An 18,421-nucleotide genomic window follows, 5' to 3' on the forward strand; every position below is an offset into this window, starting at 1 on the left:
TTACTGACATGGGAAGCTTATTAAGAAGGCACCATATTAATACACATTTGATACTGAATGGCAAATAATTTATTAAAACAAATATAGAAATATATGTTGTATACAAAAAAATATGATTAATTCTAAAATATTATAAGGTCGTTTCTATTAACTCTAACATAATAAATGATTTAGTATGTATAATGTATAGTGCAAGCCATTGATACTGATTGACGAACAATATTTGTTATGAGTAGTTTAATTGGTCAAATGAAAATAAAACAAATAACTTGAGTAAAGTTTCCTACTAGGAACTCGTTGGTATTAATTGAAACTGAATCAAAATTACTACGTTGAACGCTATTCCGAGTATGAACTGAAATGACAAATATCGTGACATTGTTAATTTATGTATAATACAATTATATATATTATTTATATAATAATACAATAACTAAAAAAACTTAACAGTTAACTTACTTTTCCGTAAAGATTTCTATTAATCTCACAGAAACCACCAAAATTCATAGATGTCCGACTAAGTTGTATAATTTCTATGAAGTCTTGAACCTTAAACATGTTTGATGGATACAGTTATAAAAACAACTTATGTTATAATTATTATATTCTTAGACGCAGTGTAGAAAAAGCTTGTGTATGTGCTTTCATCCATAGTTTTGAAATTATAACCCACAAAATTATGTTTTTTTGTAGGCAATGGAATTATCTATTATGTCCAATGCATAAGTACCTCGCATAAGAAATTTCGCCCTGAATAATATATTTGAATCTTCGTAAATCTTAGGGTTTAAGATAGTTTATTTAGACTATGTTTTGGATCCGAGTGTAGTACACTAATTAAATTTAATAGATAAAAATGACAGACAACAATGAACAATTAGTATTTTTTTTTTTATTAATACTGTTTTTGATATAACGAATGTCAATAGGTCGATATTATCATCGAATGAAATCGGACCAACTAATTACTAAAAAGGTTATTAATAAACAAAGTAAGAAAACAAACATTTTTTTCGGGTTATCCCGGGTTCGGGGTCGAGGAAGTTGACTTTTTTGACTTTTGACACATCAAATACCAATCACGTACGATTTGGATCTTTAGTGCTGCTATTTGAGTAAATAGGTTCAGGGTTAAAAAATGTATCGTATTTACACACATTGTTTTAAATCCATTACCTTCTCAGCTCCGCGTCGAAGCTAACATTCATAACGAGTATATTATCAATACTTCTGCTACACTTTAAGTTAAATATCTAAAAAAATAGCATTCCTTTCCTTTAAAATAGAAAAAATAAATAACTTAACTGATCATTTTTTGATAAATAATTGAATTCTTTAGTGAGAATAAAATTCAGTAATTAATTTTTGATATAATAATGGGTTATTAAAAAAATTGGACTTCATAAGCCTAATACTTAAATATGTACAGACACGAAAAATAGAGGTTTGATGCCCTGAAATGTCTTTCAACATTTACTAGTAAAGTCAATCATTATTCATTCTATCAATTATGAAAAATTGTTGGTTGCCACCGTTGTTGATATTCTTGGCACACAATATAATTCGATCTACATTCCTATTTTTTCACCTTATGTCCTCGTAGATTCATTTTGCTTTCTGTAATTTAAGTATACACAATCTTAAGTTTTTTCACAAAACCCTCTTATTACCGCTTCTTTTGGTTCTTCTTTCAAATGCTTCCCTCAAATATGTCTTAGCCATATTATTTTCAATATCTATAAACTATATGAGTTTTATAGACGCGGTCATCAATTTTTCAGATAAAAAAAAAAAGGCTACAGGTCTATAGGAATCATCATAACTGAAATTGATAAATTTACATTCAAAAAAACGATTTGATGCATTCTGTAGATTGAGATATACTAATGAATAAAAACACACACATAGCAATTAGCACTTACTTCGGTCAAATGTAGTTTTCCTGTTATTTTTGGTTCTTTCTTTATAAAAAAAAGTTTGACTACAAATTGTATAATATGTTATAGCCCTACTAGATCTACATTCACACTAATTTTTATATCTTAAGTTTTAAAACTTAGTTTGAAAGAGAGAGAAAAAAGTCCAGCCCTTCTGGGGGAAGGGTTTTTTTGATATTTGTTCGGTTTGTAACGTATATCGATAGTACTATTTCTAAAAAATATTCCATCCAGTTATGGAAATAACTCTACGACTTATAAAAAAATTATTTCTAGCGCGTTATAGTTTTAAATTGAAACATGTAATTTTTTTGGGTGTTTTTCTAAATTTTGATGGGCAAAGGGTAAACTTTGTCCCAGATATATAGACTTGTTACATTTAAGAATCGATTCAGTAGTTTGAAAAATTTCGTGAGTCCAGAAACAAAAATAATCAAAATTATTTTTAGTTCAATATATTATAACTACTATAATTGTATAGTTTACCTCATGCTTCATCGATTCATTTAGGCCGCTTACATTGATGTTCAATATTTTCCATTGTAAATCTGATCCCATCTAAATAACAGTTGAAATGGGATATTATGTTGTCAAGAAAAAACTGTTATGTATATTTTTTTTAATATCCGGTAAATTATCGGTTATTGGATAGCTTATAAAAAAATTGTCAATATATTAATAATTTTTTATAATTATATAACTATTTAAATAAGGTTAGGAATAGAAACTCAACTGATAGTTAAAGACAATCGAATTTTACAGACGGGTATTATTATTATAACTATTTACGCCATATCTTTTTGATTTTTAATTATTAATTTTGGGGCTAACTTTTAAACCGTCCTACTTATTTAAAATAAAAAAGTTTTACTATTTTGTAAAAAATTGAAAAATAGTATCATAATATTAGTCTTTTTAGTGTGTCCTCATCATTCATTAGTCGCCAATGCTGTACTAATAAATGTGTGTAATAGTTTTAAATTGATGTTAGTGTTAAATTATTTTATAGTTAGTTCTAAATTTCGTATGTTTAATGTTTCGTTAGATTTGTGAAAACTTGCTTTTATCGAAATCTTTACTAAATACTATTTATTAATATGTGTGGCCTGTTTTTTTAAAAGGGCCTACTCTGTTACCCTTTAATAGTATTAATTTACCCTTTCCATTCTTTTTTGAAGTTAATATATTTTTGGAGTTTGTATTGGTATATAATAAAAGGTGGAACAATAGAAAGAGCGATTATCCAATGTATTTAAATGGCCAAATCGCACGTTTCTTTGCACTACCCTTTACTTATCAATCGATCAATGCGCAGTATTACGGTAACGGTTAATATTTCACCTCTTTGAGTATCATATATGCTCCTTCGCAGAACATTAGCACGATGGCATTAGTAAACAAAATGGGATATAACATATTTGAAGACTTGTCGACGGCTACTAAGAAACACACTAAAAACATAAACACCGACATGGCACAAGCAATATACATGATCAAGGCTGTAGAGCAATATATACTGCTATGTGCATTTCCAAAATCTTTGATTAATTGCGACAGATGACACCATAGCTCGACGTGGTCTCTAAATGTTATCGTTGAACTTTTAGACTTGACCAATACTTTCTGAAACCAATAATATTGTAGATTTAAACATTTCAATTCCTTTTTTCACAATGTTTATATAGTACACCCTTACCAGAATTCGTTGATTAATATCTCGTGCGGTCACTTGGAACATGTAAGAGTTTGCGTGGTAATATCCAGTAATCAGACTAATAGCGACATATATATAAATATAATTAAGTGCACTGATTGGTTTGCATTTCCAATGCATGCGCTTGCATACTAAAAATATATTCAAGGAAATTAACATAATCGGTATCGTTATCAATAATCGTATTCTGGTGGTTGCATTCTGAAACGTCAATTCTTTTCCGGTACACGATTCGTATTTACCCTAAAATATAATTTAAACATTTGTTATGTTATCTCATCTAAATCTAAGAGAAAATAGCTAGTTATTTTACATAATATTTTGCCAAAACAAATTCAAATTTCGGTGGATTTGCATTTGGCTTGAGGCATACTCAAAAGTAAAAAATCATTATAATTTGTTTAATTTAGTTCTCTACTTTATACTTGCCACTGACTGCTGACCACATGATTTAAATAATTTTGACGAGATATAATAGCATATTTACAAAATATATAATTAATATTCCCAATTTTAAATACCAAATTAGGCAATGACAATTACGTTATTTTAATTTTATTATTTTTACCATATTTTATACAAATGAGGTCAGCCAAATAAGTCCTCTCTCTAAATCTCTACCCGTCACCATTTCTTTATTCACTTCACACATACCTCCTCATCTTCATTTATGATAATCATTTCTTTTACAACTAATTTTTACCTTTAAATCTAATAATGTAAATGTTACACTCTCTCCTCATTCGACTTGCTCAAACTATCTCAAACAATTCTCTTTTAATTTTTCTCCTAATGAAGCGACTCTCAATCGACCTCTTATAATATACTTATTTCTAATTTTGTAGCTAATGCTTTAGCCTCTCCACGATGGATTAAGTTCAGATATTTATGGTTTCTTTAAATTTCACTTCGTCAATACTAAATAGTCATTTCCATACATCGCTGCTGAATTAACTCGCCCTAAAGCGACGGAAAGACGACCCGTCCCAGAAGCGAATTTGTCAAAAAACTACCTCATGATGGCGGCAGCGTTAGACTTACAAGGGGTGTATACTAAGGCCATTGGGTACCGGCCAATTTTTCCGTCAAAAACTACCCAATTTGTTTCAATCAGTCCGATTGTTGTATTGATGCGATAAGACTTCTGAAAATATATACGAACTCAGCATGAAGTCTACTTAAGATCGGTCAGGTTATAATTTTTTATTTTGCCCTTAAAATTCCACAAGTTTGATTTAAATTTTTTGAAAAATGATAAATCTTGTAGTAGTGTTTAAAAAATACTATTAAATGAAACTGGAAAAGTGGCCTGACCGATCTCAAGTAGACTTCACGCTGAACTCAAATTGATTTTCAAAAGTCTTATCGCATCAATACAACGATCAGACTGATTGAAGGAATATTAATTATGCTGCAAAACTATTAAGTTTTGCAGCATAAAATTGTACGAATCTTGAACAGTAGCCATTTTAACCGACTTGTGCGTGTGCGTACGAGAGTCATTTCAACAATGACGGGTGTGAGGACGGGAGGGTAAGATAACAACACTCACACTAATGTTCATTTACTACGCACACAACGACAACGCGTAACAGAAAAAAAAACAGAAATTGCCTACCTACAACTCCTTAAGTGAGGCCGGTACCCAATCGCCTTAAGAGGACGCTACCCACCCGTAATTTATCCGCAAATAATGGCTTTGCGGGGGACAAGAATGTGAAGGCGGTATTTACAGTAGCCATATACAATTTTTACAATGGATAGAGAAGAACTTTATTTACGGGGTAGCGATTTTAGTTTTTTGATAACTCAATCACAATTAAAATTATTTCTTCGTGAAGATTCTATTTTTTTTTTCAATTTTCATTTGCTTATAAAAAAATATTAAGTATAGATATCAAACAAATAAAATCGCTACCCCGTAGATAAAGTTCTTCTCTATACATTGTGAACATTTGGTAAATCTACTGTTAATACTGCCCTCACATTCTTGTCCCGCGCAAAGCAGTTTTGATGGGGAAAAAATTGTAATTTATCCTATAGAAGTGACTGTGATAGTCTGACGAAAAAAATGGCAATCAATAAAGTATCCTCATTACTGTATTAATAAGTATATAATATAGTTCAAACTCTAATTTAAGATTTTTCGAAAAATTGCCTATACTTTACTCCTTAGAAATGGCCTGGGTAGCGTCCTCTTAAGCTAGAAGACGATTAATAAAAAAACATTAATTCGTATTCTGTTACAAACATTATTGATAGAATATTAGAATATGTAATTTTCTAAGTATATTGATAATAACAACAGTACTAATAATTTGTATTATTATTATTAAGTTAGGTTTACTACTGATAAATTTATTAAGTCACTAGTACCTGAAACGAATCCCACTGGTGCCAATAATTTATAATGCCATACATGTCGATCCAAAACAACGGTATGATGAATATGCACAGTTTCAGAGGTAAGCCCATGAATTTGTCTAAGAAGTCACGAAGTGTTATGTCTTCATTTTTTGTCATTAATATTAGAACATTTTCTAAAAAATTCTTTATTATTGTAAACCCAAAATAGAAATACACAATGCAGGTGTACATTGAAACCAACGATAACAGCTGAAATCGCATGGCTAAAACATTTATAACAATATATTCTCTAATGAATTATTTGTTAATGAAAATCTTACTTTTTCCTTTCTTAGTATACGGTAACAAAGCGAACGTTCTCATTATAAACATGTAATGTCTCATTTGGTTTAAATATGCAGATCGATTGCGACCTATCTTGATGTTTACCACGTTGAATTTATTTACGAAGTCTAGTGGAACTATAAAGTTGTCTGAAATCATGATTTTAACGATAATAACTCAACTTGTGTTTATTTTGTGAGCTTAATAAAATGTGCAACTTTGTTTTAAGACAATAGAAAATCGAGATCATGTTGATTGGATTTTTTATAAATTTAATATTAATAGCTGTTCTGAAATAATCTAATAATCTATTACTGAATACGTAGAAGCACGCGATAATAGGTTTTATTATTTCGATTTAGTATTCTGTTTAATTGCTAATAAGAGTAATGTATATTAATTGAATTGATAATTATTATTTTTTTTTTTTTTTGTGTCGAATCCAACAAAAAAGTATTGGTCAAAGGTATTAAGGTAAGGCTAAGGTTAAGGTAAGGGATCATTAAAAAAAAAAATACGGAATTATAAATTTAGATATAAATCGATTCAACAATAGTTTAAAACCCATTTTGTAATAAAAAATTAGTACCTATCAGATTTTACTATCGCCCGTAAACCAAATTTAAAATTATTAAAATTAATGCTACAAAAAATATGTAATTATCATGAAGTAGGCAATGTAAGCTAATAACCATTGTTGTTGACGGACGTTTAAAATCAATAAAAAATAACAAAACAAAGGACTACTAAATGACTCTTGGATATTGTTTTATTAATAATTTAACTTAAAATAAATAATTTTGGATTTTGGACTAACGTTTTGTTTTATATTGTTTATTGTTTTACCAATCTGGCGATTCATAGTACACTTGCAAGTGTGTAATATTCTCGATTATAATAGTACCCATACCGTATGAAGCACAACAATATACTTGTAGGTATGATTAAAAATGTTGATTTAAAATTCACAGCTTTCTTTAATTTCGTTAGGTTTGAGCCTAAATTTTACCTATTCATTGTGTTTCAATTTACGAGGAACAAGCTGTTGGTTTTGACTAACGAGAACGAGACGTGTACCTATTACCTATTGCATTGGTTATGATATTAAAATACAAATAAATGTATAATATTATATAAATAATATGTATATTATGTAATTATTTCTTAGATCGTATTAGAATGTTGTCAAGTGGACTTTGGTCTTTGTAGCATCTGCTCTGTTGTTGACTGTTGCTTATTTAATAAAATATACCTATTATTTATATTTTTGCCTGTTATCAACTAATATAATAACAAGATAAGATGGTAAGATACCCGTTATCGAATATCGACCGCCAATAAAAATTACATCCAAAATATTTTGTATCGTTCTAGAGGTTCTACTTAAATGTCTATGTTAAGAAGTTTTTGTATGTATTCTACTTAAAATACATAGAAGTCACCATGATCGAAATAAAAAAATCTGACTTGGTCGTTACAACATCATTAACGTTATTAGTGTATTTTAATAACATTATAATAATCGATAATTCAATATTACGACCAAACGTATAGATTAAGTTTTCTTGTTAAAAGATTTTTTCTTGTGTATCGATATTAACTGTTCGCGAACTACTATTTGCCACATCATTTTGTTTAAGACAAAATTGTTTATTGTTTATGAGAATGAAAGTCCCAGTAGGAGTTTTCATTTGTTTGCTAGTTACATTAAAGTATACCTCCCAAGCGGACATTAACATTGGTAAGTTAATTTTCAAATAATCTTAAAAAAATAGTCTATGTTCAAAAAAGTAATAGAAATAACATTTGGAGATAAAATACCATTCTAGAATTTTTTTGTAATGTATACTTAAATTTTAATATTTTAAACACACTACAAACAAAGTGTTATTTTTACTTAGGGTTAAAAATCGAATTCAACCTATTGGTTTAATTGTTTTTCAGCAATAATAGGTGGTGGTATCGGAGGCACATCATGTGCTTATTTTCTAAAACAAATTTTCAATGATAATGTTAGCATTGACTTATATGAAGGTGATACAATTGGTGGAAGGCTTGCTACAGTGGCTTTAAAGGACGGTAATGAATACGAAGCTGGAGGTTCTATTATTCATGAGCGTAACCGATATATGTCAAGTTTCGTAGATATAAATGGTAATTATCCTGTTATTTTATGCTTGGTTAAATTATTATTCATTCAGTAATTGATTTAGTAAAAAAATAGAAATTAGAAACAAACATTATTATACAATAAATTAAATAATAATTAGTCCTTCATTTCTTTTTAAGGTCTTGAAAAAAATAATAATGCAGTATCAGAACGAGTTGGTTTGTATACTAACGATGGCTTTGAATTCATTGAGAGCAGTAATCATATGGTTAATATAATGAAAACTCTTTGGCGATATGGTTATGGCATAAAAGAAATGAAAAATTTTATTGATGATTTGCTTAATAAATTTGATAGGTATGAATATTAAATAAATAATAATAATGATGCAATGAACATTGAACCTGTAATTGTATTTAGAATTTATGAGCATCAAGCTGCTGGTCACAGTTATGATACTGTGAATGAGTTATTAATGGCAATGGATCCAGCTTTTAGTGGTTACTTAAATATATCCATCAAGGATGCTTTTCTTAATCTAGGTTATTCAGAAAAGCTTATTGAAGAAATTGTGAAGGCATCAATAAAAGTAAACTATGGACAAGATGTTAATGTTCACCAATTTGTTGGTAATTATAATAACACCTTGAAAGGTTAAATTATTTAAAAAAATAATATTTTGTTTTGTTTTTTTAATTAGGTGCCGTGTCATTAGCAGGGATGGATGGATCATTGTGGGCAATAAAAGGAGGAAATAAACAAGTTGCTGAAAAACTTCTTAATTTATCAAATGCACGATTAATACAAGAATATGTTGTGCAAGTTACACAAAATAATAATAACAATGAAACCTCTTACATGATATCTACCAACACCGGAAGAAACTTAACTTATGACTATGTAGTCTTTGCTGCCCCACTTGCTGAAAATCAAAAGATTCCAATCATATTTACTGATATATCATCACCCCTGAAAAATGTCGGAAAATACCATCGTACAGTTAGTACGTTTGTTGTTGGTAAACTAAGAAATGAAAAATTTACTCCTCTCTCTGATGGCAGTGATGCAGTACTTGTAATTGCTCTTAACGAAAATGAATTTTTCAATTCTATTGGAAATATTGAAAGCGTTGCTTCATCATCAATTCTGCGTAACTGGAAAGTGTTTTCTCGTGAACCACTTACTTCGTATCAACTGAATGAGTTATTTGAGAGCATAAGTGAAGTTAAATCATTTGATTGGTTAGCTTACCCTCACTATGAAATACCAAGTAAATCGTTAGATTTTCAGCTGTCTGATAGACTTTATCACATAAATGCTATTGAATGGGCTGCAAGTGCTATGGAAATGAGTTGCGTAGGGGCAAAAAATGTTGCATTATTAATAAAGAAGAACATCGACAGTAATTGGAATGAAACAAACAAGTGGATGCGTGTGGAATTGTAAATAATATTAATAAAATCAAATCAATATAGTTATTTTAATTACTTATCAACAAAACTTGAATTACATTTAAATAAGTTATATAGTCATTATGTATGTACATTTTAGAAAAATCTAAAATTAAACAATAAATATTAATAGTAACAAACCATATTTTAATATACAGAACTTATAATCATTGAAAATTGTAGGTGTAAAAATATTAATTATCGCTGCTGAAATGTTCCAAAGCCTAAACCTAAACCACGATGAGTATGTGTTGCCATACGTGCGACTTCATATTGACTTTCCATTGAATTAAACATTTCTTCTTGTTTTTTTATAATGTCTTTGGATTGGCCTTGTTGATTTACTTGACTATCTGCAGCTGAAAAATACAAAATTAAGGTGATTAAATAATATGTATAACAAAATTACACAAAATCGGTATCATAAAAAATAGTAAATGAATAATCTTACATTGAACATCATCTTTAATGCCCATAAGTCTTTTGAATTTGGCTGTGACTTTTCCATCTTGATCACCAAACTTAGTAGATTGCCATATTTTTGCTGTGTTATTAGTATTAGGTATTGCAGGCTTGTGCTCCACAACTTGTTTAACAGATTCTTGATTACTATTTTGTTTGTTGCCCCATAAGAGTTTACGTTTTTGAATCTGTTCAGCATATTTATTAGGATTCACAGCTATTGGATTATAATAAGAAGGTAACTCTATCCCAGTTTGCACTTTAACTTTTTCCACTTGTGCTTCCATAGTTTTTTGAAGTAACAGCTGAGGTGTGACCTGAGTGGTAAACATTGAATTGCTGCCTATAGGAGGAACTTTTAACTCTATGCCCAATTTATCTAAAACTAAAAAAAAATATTTATTAACATCAGAGATTGTATTATTAAAAATATTTCAATACTTTGTCTTTTGCTATTTGCTTTTTTCTCCATGTAGTAATTATGTGAAGATGTATACTTTTCCTTGCTGTTAGAAGGACTACTTTTCTTATAATGATTTGAATCGTTCCTTGGACTCTTTGATTTCCGTCTACTGGTTCTGCAATTCACAATATATGTACGTTATAACTATTCATCAATTAATATGTCATCCATTAATATATTTTGTCACCTTAAACTCCTGCTACGACTGCGAGAACGATGTGAACGTTTTTTACTACGACTATGGCTTTGTGATCGGCGAGAATGTTTCCTTCTGCTGCTACTACGACTTCGTGAGCGACGAGATCGTTTTTTATTTTGACGGTCTTTTGATTTATTTCTATAATAATTATCAAAAACAGAATATAATGTTAATGGTTTTTTGTTTTTGAGTATTAAATAATTTACCTTTTATGTCGACTATAACTTTTAGTTTTATCTTCTTCAGAACTGCTCGTCTTTAAATTACTAGGACTCTTGTGTTTATCTTTGACATATAGTCTTGGAGATCTTGACATGGATGCTGGAGATGATGCTGAACTAGAAGGTGAATTTTGATTTTTAGAAGGAGATTTGTTAAAGCTGTGATTTGACTCCTGCTGAAAATTGAAATCTTAATTAATTGTTATAATTAAGTTTTGTTTGTTTGAATCAATTCATAAAATTAAATATTGTGTGTTGTTTTAATCAGCTGGGCAGCTGTTGAGTTTTATTGATAATATGTATTTAAAATTATTCAATATTATTTTGATCAACATTTGTATACACACATATAATATATACACACATAGGTATATGTATACACATTATACATACACACACATATATGATAAATACAAATATTATAAATTGGTAAAATAGGTATTTAAAATATACAATTACCTAACAGTTAGTGAAAAAGAAACAAAAAAATTATACCTTCTGATATATGCCACAGCTTGCTGAGATTGACGTCTAGTGGGAAAGGGTTTACCTGTTGTTTTTTTGTAATTACTTACCACTGTGAATGTGATAATCAGCCGCAATCAAATTTCTTCTTCAAGCGGCGCAAAGAATCAATGGCAAGAGACTCTCCCACAGTCGATTGACTACTCGTGGACTATTTTATATATAATTTCAGAACAATGTCGTGTTAATATAAGTTTAAACCGGAATTTACTTTTGTTTTTTAAGGTAATTTGGTAAAAAAGTTATTATTTGTTCTTTAGTATCCTAGTTTAATGTGTTTTACCCACCTTCAGTCTTGGATATATGAATTTAACCAGGACCACTTGTGTAATCAAATTGAATGGCTGGTCTCATTAATAAAATCTTCAGGATGAAAACAAAAATATAATGAGAGTTTAGTTGAATGAATTTCATTTTTAATGAAACTATATGCACGTACATATTGTTTTGAATTTAAAGTGATAAATGTGGATACAACAATTATCATTACCAAATTATATCCATAAGAAAAAATCTAGGAAGTAAGTATAGAACAATTGTACAAATATTTATAACTAAAACTATAACAATTTAGTTATGGTCAAGTGATATTCAATAAACTAGATATAAAATATTTAGATAGGTACATTTTGCACACTTAATATATAAAATATAATTGTGATCAATTTGATTATGTTAAAGGGTAATGTAAATAAAATTGTATTATAAACTACCTTATAAGTAACTTAACTAAATAAGCAAAACAAGAATACTCAAAATTAAAATCTGTAATAACTCATACCTCACTCAAGTCCATGGTAATTTGCTCATAGTTTGCATCTGCTTCTAACTTATTGGGATTTCTAACCTTATCCTAAAATCAAATTATTAACAAATTACATTTTTTACAATTATACATTATGTGAATAATATTATAGCTAAAATATAATTGTTGGCACTTTTAAAAATGATAATAATATTTTTGACTATTGAAAGATAACTTTATTTTCTATAAATAATTTTGGGATATGAATATAGGACTAGAATTAAAAATAATCTGTATATACAGCCAAATAAACAAGTCAATAAGTATTTAGAAAATACTGGGTCTGTAAGAGAACCACACTTTGTATATTTTAACTAATTTAATAAAATTTTGATATAAAAACATTGTAACCCTTAAAAAAAGGATCATGATCCTTAAGTTCTACACAGATTTAAGACAAAAAAGGCTGGGTCTGGTGTCATGGTAAAGCCACAGCCCATTGGGAAATCTCCTGGAGTTACAGAATTTGTCACTGTATGGTAGGGAAGGTTTGGTGAATACTGATAACAGACTATTCAGAAATACGATTAATAACTATACCACTCGGTTTTTTTTTCATTAGAAGCATTAAATAAATACTAAAAATTATATTATATTTACTTACAGAAATTTCACGTTTTGGGCTAGAACTGCAATCCTCGTCACTAACGTAGTTACACAAACTTTCCATTTTTTAATTTTTCTTCAAATTGTCGCTAATTGAAAACAAATACTAGGTATGCGGGTTCTTATAGAAGAGTACCCAAATTAAATGCTTCGTACAATTGTTTAGAAGTCAGGTATTCACATAATTCCACTGTAGTACAAAATAAAAATGAATACATTTGTGCATCTATTAAAAAAAAAAACAATGTACCTCTATATGAATTTGGAAGTAAAACTGTAACAATGACGAACGATGAAAAGTAACTTCCGATATTCCAACAAAACTATAAGCCGACTTCCGACTTACTCGTAATATTGTATTTTGTACAAAGTATAAGTAATTTATTACTCCTTCACCCGAATAGTGTAAACTGTAAAAACATCAAGTTACAGGTAAAAGACAAGAGTTAACATTAAGGACTAGCTACTATAAGTTCGTAGTTAATGGTTAACAAAATGGCGTCAGACCATTGAAATTGGAATCGTCAATATTGGTACCACTATCACAGCTGTTTTGAACCATTGCTCTAATATTTCTACGCCATTCAACGACACATGTTGAGTAATCCGGTTAAAAAAATGTTTTCCCGAGATATTGTTGGCTACACTAGATCTTGGTGGTACCACAGATTATTTTCATATAATCTTTGGTAGCCGGGTACCATTTTGTAATTTGATAATATTATGATAAAGTGGGGATATGGCATATGCAATAACCGGGTATATTATATTTTAGCAATTGTAAGCACGTGTACTGATTGACTGAATTCTTGTTTGGGTAGTTACAACTTACAACTTTAATAATATTTTATACATTATAAAATATAAAACAAGACGTAATACTTAAAGGCCAATAATTTTCTTTTAAGAAACATGGGCTATTCATTTTGATAATCTGATTAGATATTACAGATTTTTTAAACTCAAATTTCAGAATTTGGAAGTGTCCTAATAAATTTTGTTCGAAAACATTACAAAATGACTGAAGACGCAAACAAAGAAATCAAGGAAAAAATTCCATACAGCGCCAGAATAAAGTTCTTGAACGAAATTGCCAAACCGTTGGCTTCAAAAACATTGACTAAAAAAATTTACAAATTAGTTAAAAAAGGTAAATTGTTTTGTCTATACCTATTTGTAAAAATGAAAGATATTACAACTACTAAATTTTTTGTTTGTTTATTGATACCATAAATAGTTACTAAGTATTTAATTAAAATTACTATTGGGAAATAAGTCGACGCACATAACATCTTCCAAAATCAACGTTTTAAATTTACGAGGAACCCTTCGTTTTGCGCTTTTTTTCACCATCTTGTAGTATTTTTTATGCTCATTATAAATCTGAATTCAAAAATTGGCAGACTTCTTTAGTTCCAAGTTATAGTTACTTGGTATTGCATAACAATAGACGTCTGTGGTCGCCGCTGCCCGCTACCGCATCATACATTTGTTGGCAACGCGAGTACAGTGTTAGTTATTTTTTTTTATTATTGTTATAAATTTGTAATATCAATATTGTATTGAATAATATAATTTTCTTAAGCATTAAAGCTTTTAAGTTAGTAAATCTTGAACTAATAACTCAGTTTTAAAAAATATGCACTTTTATGTACTAGACCATTTCTAAATAAATTTTAGTATCAATGCAGAGCTGAGAGGCTATTAGTTTTTTTAAAATAAATATATACTCAATTAATTTGTACATTTTTGTGTTTTTTATTTCAGCACATAAAGAAAAAACTTATTTAAGGGTAGGTTTGAAAGAAGTGCAAAGACGTATTCGCAGAGGTGAAACAGGATTAGTTATATTTGCTGGTGATGTTACACCAATTGATATCATGAGTCACATGCCTGGAATTTGTGAAAACAAAGGACTGTTTTATTGCTATGTACCATCTCGTGAGGATTTGGGTTCATCAATGGGTGTCAAGCGGTCAGCGGTAATGGTACTCATTCGCAAACATGAAGACTATGCAGATTTATACGACGAATGTAGCAGTGAGATAAAAGGACTGCCCCTTGACTTTTATTAAAAATTTAATTATTCAACTTGTGTTGTTTAACAATAATGTTATATAATATACAATATATTATAAGTAAAATTTACCATTTAAAAACCAAGTGTATTATAGTTAAAAAAAAAAAATTAATTTCTATTAATATTGTACACTTAATGAAATGTGTAAAAAAGAATAACAAAAGTACAAACGACTACAACACCTGCAACAATTAACGAATCGCGTTTTTTTCTCATATTTATTTTTTGTACAAGTGTATTGAGAGCAGGAAATCTGCTTGACAAATCATGCAACCTTGATTGTAATCGTTTAAAATGATGACGTTGTGATACCAGATGTTCTCTAGTTTCCATCGCTATTGATATTTGATCAGACACTAAGCGATCAGAATTACGAATATGATCGTGCTCTTTGACATACAAATCCATTCGACGATTTTTTGTTCCGGAATTTTTATAACCACTAGAAAAATAAGTTATTAAAAAATATACATTATTTTAATATATTAACAGCTAACATGCATGTACCAGCGACAAACAATTGTTTAGAAGAGCCAAAAAACCAATTTCCCTATTAAAATAATTATCATTTTTAGTAGTTAAACTTAGGGTACGCTTAATAAATTCACAAGGACAGTTAAACAAATATACAATGGTGCATAAACCGGATTGTTGATTAGATTGTCAAAAAAATTTAATAAGGCTAAAAGAAGAATAATTGTTCTTTTTTGAAAAAAAGTGAGATTGTATCCAGAATTGCTAGAATACGTTCAATTTGATGAATTAAATCTTGCATTTTCTTAATCTATTGCTATGGCAGAAACGGCTATTTGCCTGCTAGCTGTCGATATATTATTAACATATCATTCCAATTTTTTTATTTCTGTTTAAATTACTCAATGTCCTGTCGAACGCTGTGTAGTAAATCTTCTCTTTCCCTTCGTGCTCTGACATTTGATTGTATCTTTTGAAATTCTTTTGTATAATCCTGTAATATATCTCTATGTCGTTGTACAGTATGCATATTTTGTGAAACATTAGAATGACCACTGTTGGTATTCCATTCTCCCATTTTATCATTGACAACATTTAACTGTAAAAAATTCATTTTTTGTAAATAGTTTTAGTATAAATGTATCTTATATCTACAAGGACCAGGTAAAAAATTTATTTTAAGTAGCTTCAGCATGTTTACACTTAGAAATAATCCTATGGACCTAAAACAATAATTTAATAAATCAAGCAACACTTAATGTAAACAACTAGGTCCTGCAATGAAGGTTGTAAATAACAATGTTGGAGCTAATAGAAGCTTGACGGAAAATAATAAATTACACACGTAAAACAAACAAAAATAATGTGTTTTCCTACCCTTATTATTGGTCTAACAGTTCAGAAACTAAAAAATTAATGTTCTAGATTTATTACTAAAGAATATTAAATATTTTAGTTTATTTATTAATGAATATTTTTCTACTTTGTAAAAAGTAAATACTTAAATATAAGAAATTATTTTTTCATAGAATTAAAAACTAAAATGTTCAGTAGCAATCTCTAAAACTTGAAGAAAAAAAATACATTTTAAAGAGTACTCGTTCCAAAAATTTAAAAGGTTTTGTGTAATATATATGTATTGTATACCAAAAGTAGTGTGGCTATCTAAGAATTTAAATTCAAGTATTATTGGTCTATCAGCAGATAAAAAAATGTATTTCTTCTTAATACTTTTTTAGTTAAAAATTGGAAAATGCAATTTATTAAATCCATGTGACGTCACTAGACTTTTAGGTTGTATTGAATATATTTACATACGTGCAACTGGCACGCACATTACATGTATATAATGTGTAAATGTAATGTACATACATGCGTGCAAATCTCGGGGACTTACCTTGGTAAGAAGTTCCTCGATTTCAGAAGTGGCAGTGTCAAATCTGTCATCAGACAATAGTAGTTGTGATTCATCATCGCCATACATCATTGGGTTATTGGTACTTATTTTGCTTAAGGAAACCAGCATAGAATCAATTTCTGATTCCAGGCGCCTGGCTTGTTTTCTTAAATCTAAAAATTAAGTATCAGACAAAAAATGGATACTTTAGATATTTAAGAATGGAAAAAATTTGGGGTTCTATTTAATAATTTGTTTCTCAGTATAGTTAACACTTAACTAGTATTAAAATAGATTCACTCCCGAGCGAATTCACTCAACTAGCAAGTGTACATTATCAATAAACTAACAGGTACATTTTGATTCAAGTTAATTAATTTTAGTTGTTTGCAATAGAATGTATTCACATAAATCATGTTTAGCATATTTTTTAAATATTATCCACAAATAGTCATAAAATAATGGATGGAATATAGAATAAGTAGTTAATTAATTTTAGTACCTTCCCAAGTCGCCATAGTAATGTTACGTATTAAATATACGTTTGTTCCCAAATAATCATTTGATTATTATTAAAATAATACAACGATTTTTTGTAACTTTTTTAAATACATAATTCATGTAATATTTTTATAACTGATAAATTGTTCCACTGTCACCTAGTACACCGAGTTCACAATAAAAATATACTAATATGTAATAACTACTATAATCGTTTCAAATATACGTGCATTAAACATTTGAATGCGACAGACGACACTGAAGATAAAATACTTTTCTTCAATTCATAAATTATGAAATTGTTATCACATTGTTATCACCAAGTTCCACAGTCCTTAGATATTGACACATCATTGACACAGTCATATTAATGTTATAATAAATGTTAATATTCTGTCTATGCTTAATCGACATAATTGAACACACTATAATATAAGTAGTTATTAAAGGTAATAATTTCAAAGCACTTATACAGATTCACATTTTTTTTTGTGATTTAATCACTTTCTGGCATATTAATTTTGAGAGACCTTAATGAGGACTATGCAAGACTTGGTTAATTTTTTATAAAATATGTTATTTACAATTTACTAGAAGTTTCTCCAAAACTAAATAATACCGGTTGCATCTCTACCAAAAAGTAAGATGTATTTCCTGTGAAATTCATATTCACCATCAACAGAAATGAATTTCACTGCCACTAATACTAGTAATTAAAAATACAAAAATATTAGTAAAATGTTCAAATATGGTTATGGAACAAAACTTACAACGAATGACTTTCAA

The 18,421-nt window shown here is 28.8% G+C and overlaps 5 protein-coding genes across 10 annotated transcripts; 2 read left to right on the forward strand and 3 right to left on the reverse strand.

The window, feature by feature from the left end:
* Positions 1-145: 145 nt before the first annotated feature.
* LOC126846052 (gustatory and odorant receptor 24-like) lies at positions 146-6,440 on the reverse strand. Its single transcript, XM_050585138.1, has 7 exons — positions 6,339-6,440; positions 6,028-6,281; positions 3,634-3,894; positions 3,279-3,560; positions 2,424-2,495; positions 460-549; positions 146-355 (listed from the first exon to the last, which is right to left on the reverse strand). Exons 1-7 carry the CDS (start codon positions 6,400-6,402, stop codon positions 287-289), a joined length of 1,092 nt encoding a protein of 363 aa, XP_050441095.1. The 5' UTR covers positions 6,403-6,440; the 3' UTR covers positions 146-286.
* A 1,232-nt stretch (positions 6,441-7,672) lies between these two features.
* Positions 7,673-10,941, forward strand: LOC126846050 (prenylcysteine oxidase 1-like). Its single transcript, XM_050585132.1, has 5 exons — positions 7,673-8,083; positions 8,287-8,496; positions 8,632-8,809; positions 8,873-9,081; positions 9,153-10,941. The coding sequence occupies exons 1-5, from the start codon at positions 8,002-8,004 to the stop codon at positions 9,896-9,898; spliced, it is 1,425 nt and encodes a 474-aa protein (XP_050441089.1). The 5' UTR covers positions 7,673-8,001; the 3' UTR covers positions 9,899-10,941.
* Positions 9,914-13,683, reverse strand: LOC126846051 (arginine/serine-rich coiled-coil protein 2). Of its 4 annotated transcripts, XM_050585137.1 has the most exons (9): positions 13,183-13,233; positions 12,555-12,626; positions 12,061-12,136; positions 11,824-11,924; positions 11,234-11,424; positions 11,016-11,165; positions 10,807-10,943; positions 10,355-10,750; positions 9,914-10,262 (listed from the first exon to the last, which is right to left on the reverse strand). In XM_050585137.1, exons 5-9 carry the CDS (start codon positions 11,341-11,343, stop codon positions 10,102-10,104), a joined length of 954 nt encoding a protein of 317 aa, XP_050441094.1. In that variant the 5' UTR covers positions 11,344-11,424; positions 11,824-11,924; positions 12,061-12,136; positions 12,555-12,626; positions 13,183-13,233; the 3' UTR covers positions 9,914-10,101. The 4 variants fall into 4 exon arrangements, with proteins under 4 accessions (XP_050441094.1, XP_050441092.1, XP_050441090.1 ...); XM_050585135.1 differs by lacking the exons at positions 11,824-11,924; positions 12,061-12,136 and adding an exon at positions 13,435-13,683 and having other exon boundaries at positions 11,234-11,421; positions 13,183-13,374; XM_050585133.1 differs by lacking the exons at positions 11,824-11,924; positions 12,061-12,136 and adding an exon at positions 13,435-13,683 and having other exon boundaries at positions 13,183-13,374.
* Positions 13,684-13,902: 219 nt separating this feature from the next.
* Positions 13,903-15,459, forward strand: LOC126846054 (H/ACA ribonucleoprotein complex subunit 2-like protein). 3 transcript variants are annotated; one of them, XM_050585140.1, is made up of 3 exons: positions 13,903-14,001; positions 14,158-14,334; positions 14,952-15,459. In XM_050585140.1, exons 2-3 carry the CDS (start codon positions 14,202-14,204, stop codon positions 15,257-15,259), a joined length of 441 nt encoding a protein of 146 aa, XP_050441097.1. In that variant the 5' UTR covers positions 13,903-14,001; positions 14,158-14,201; the 3' UTR covers positions 15,260-15,459. The 3 variants fall into 3 exon arrangements, with proteins under 3 accessions (XP_050441097.1, XP_050441099.1, XP_050441098.1); XM_050585142.1 differs by having other exon boundaries at positions 13,940-13,964; XM_050585141.1 differs by having other exon boundaries at positions 13,964-14,059.
* LOC126846053 (Golgi SNAP receptor complex member 1) lies at positions 14,956-17,911 on the reverse strand. Its single transcript, XM_050585139.1, has 4 exons — positions 17,637-17,911; positions 17,135-17,307; positions 16,140-16,336; positions 14,956-15,706 (listed from the first exon to the last, which is right to left on the reverse strand). The coding sequence occupies exons 1-4, from the start codon at positions 17,650-17,652 to the stop codon at positions 15,397-15,399; spliced, it is 696 nt and encodes a 231-aa protein (XP_050441096.1). The 5' UTR covers positions 17,653-17,911; the 3' UTR covers positions 14,956-15,396.
* Between the last annotated feature and the right edge of the window lie 510 nt (positions 17,912-18,421).

The sequence above is a fragment of the Adelges cooleyi genome, unplaced genomic scaffold (genome assembly GCF_023614345.1).
Source record: "Adelges cooleyi isolate 19-005CV unplaced genomic scaffold, UGA_ACOO_1.1 ACOO_flye_CR_arks_rails_tigmint_CR_PRNA_9, whole genome shotgun sequence".
NCBI classification, from domain to species: Eukaryota; Metazoa; Arthropoda; class Insecta; order Hemiptera; family Adelgidae; genus Adelges; species Adelges cooleyi.

Bases quoted from the DNA above. Each gene is read 5' to 3' on its own strand.
- LOC126846052 (XM_050585138.1), bottom strand. From the start codon at position 6,402: ATGAGACATTACATGTTTATAATGAGAACGTTCGCTTTGTTACCGTAT. The intron at 3,561-3,633 runs GTAAGGGTGTAC...TATTGGTTTCAG, and splicing joins ATATTAATCAACGAATTCTG to AAAGTATTGGTCAAGTCTAA. The intron at 356-459 runs GTAAGTTAACTG...TTGTCATTTCAG, and splicing joins ATAGAAATCTTTACGGAAAA to TTCATACTCGGAATAGCGTT.
- LOC126846050 (XM_050585132.1), top strand. From the start codon at position 8,002: ATGAGAATGAAAGTCCCAGTAGGAGTTTTCATTTGTTTGCTAGTTACA. The intron at 8,084-8,286 runs GTAAGTTAATTT...ATTGTTTTTCAG, and splicing joins CCAAGCGGACATTAACATTG to CAATAATAGGTGGTGGTATC. The intron at 8,810-8,872 runs GTATGAATATTA...AATTGTATTTAG, and splicing joins TTGCTTAATAAATTTGATAG to AATTTATGAGCATCAAGCTG.
- LOC126846051 (XM_050585133.1), bottom strand. From the start codon at position 13,248: ATGGAAAGTTTGTGTAACTACGTTAGTGACGAGGATTGCAGTTCTAGC. The intron at 12,627-13,182 runs GTAAGTAAATAT...ATTTGATTTTAG, and splicing joins GCCCAAAACGTGAAATTTCT to GATAAGGTTAGAAATCCCAA. The intron at 11,166-11,233 runs GTAAATTATTTA...TAATTATTATAG, and splicing joins AGTTATAGTCGACATAAAAG to AAATAAATCAAAAGACCGTC.
- LOC126846054 (XM_050585140.1), top strand. From the start codon at position 14,202: ATGACTGAAGACGCAAACAAAGAAATCAAGGAAAAAATTCCATACAGC. The intron at 14,335-14,951 runs GTAAATTGTTTT...TTTTTATTTCAG, and splicing joins TTACAAATTAGTTAAAAAAG to CACATAAAGAAAAAACTTAT.
- LOC126846053 (XM_050585139.1), bottom strand. The intron at 16,337-17,134 runs GTAAGTCCCCGA...AATTTTTTACAG, and splicing joins TCGAGGAACTTCTTACCAAG to TTAAATGTTGTCAATGATAA. The intron at 15,707-16,139 runs GTAATTTAAACA...TTATTTTTCTAG, and splicing joins AGCGTTCGACAGGACATTGA to TGGTTATAAAAATTCCGGAA.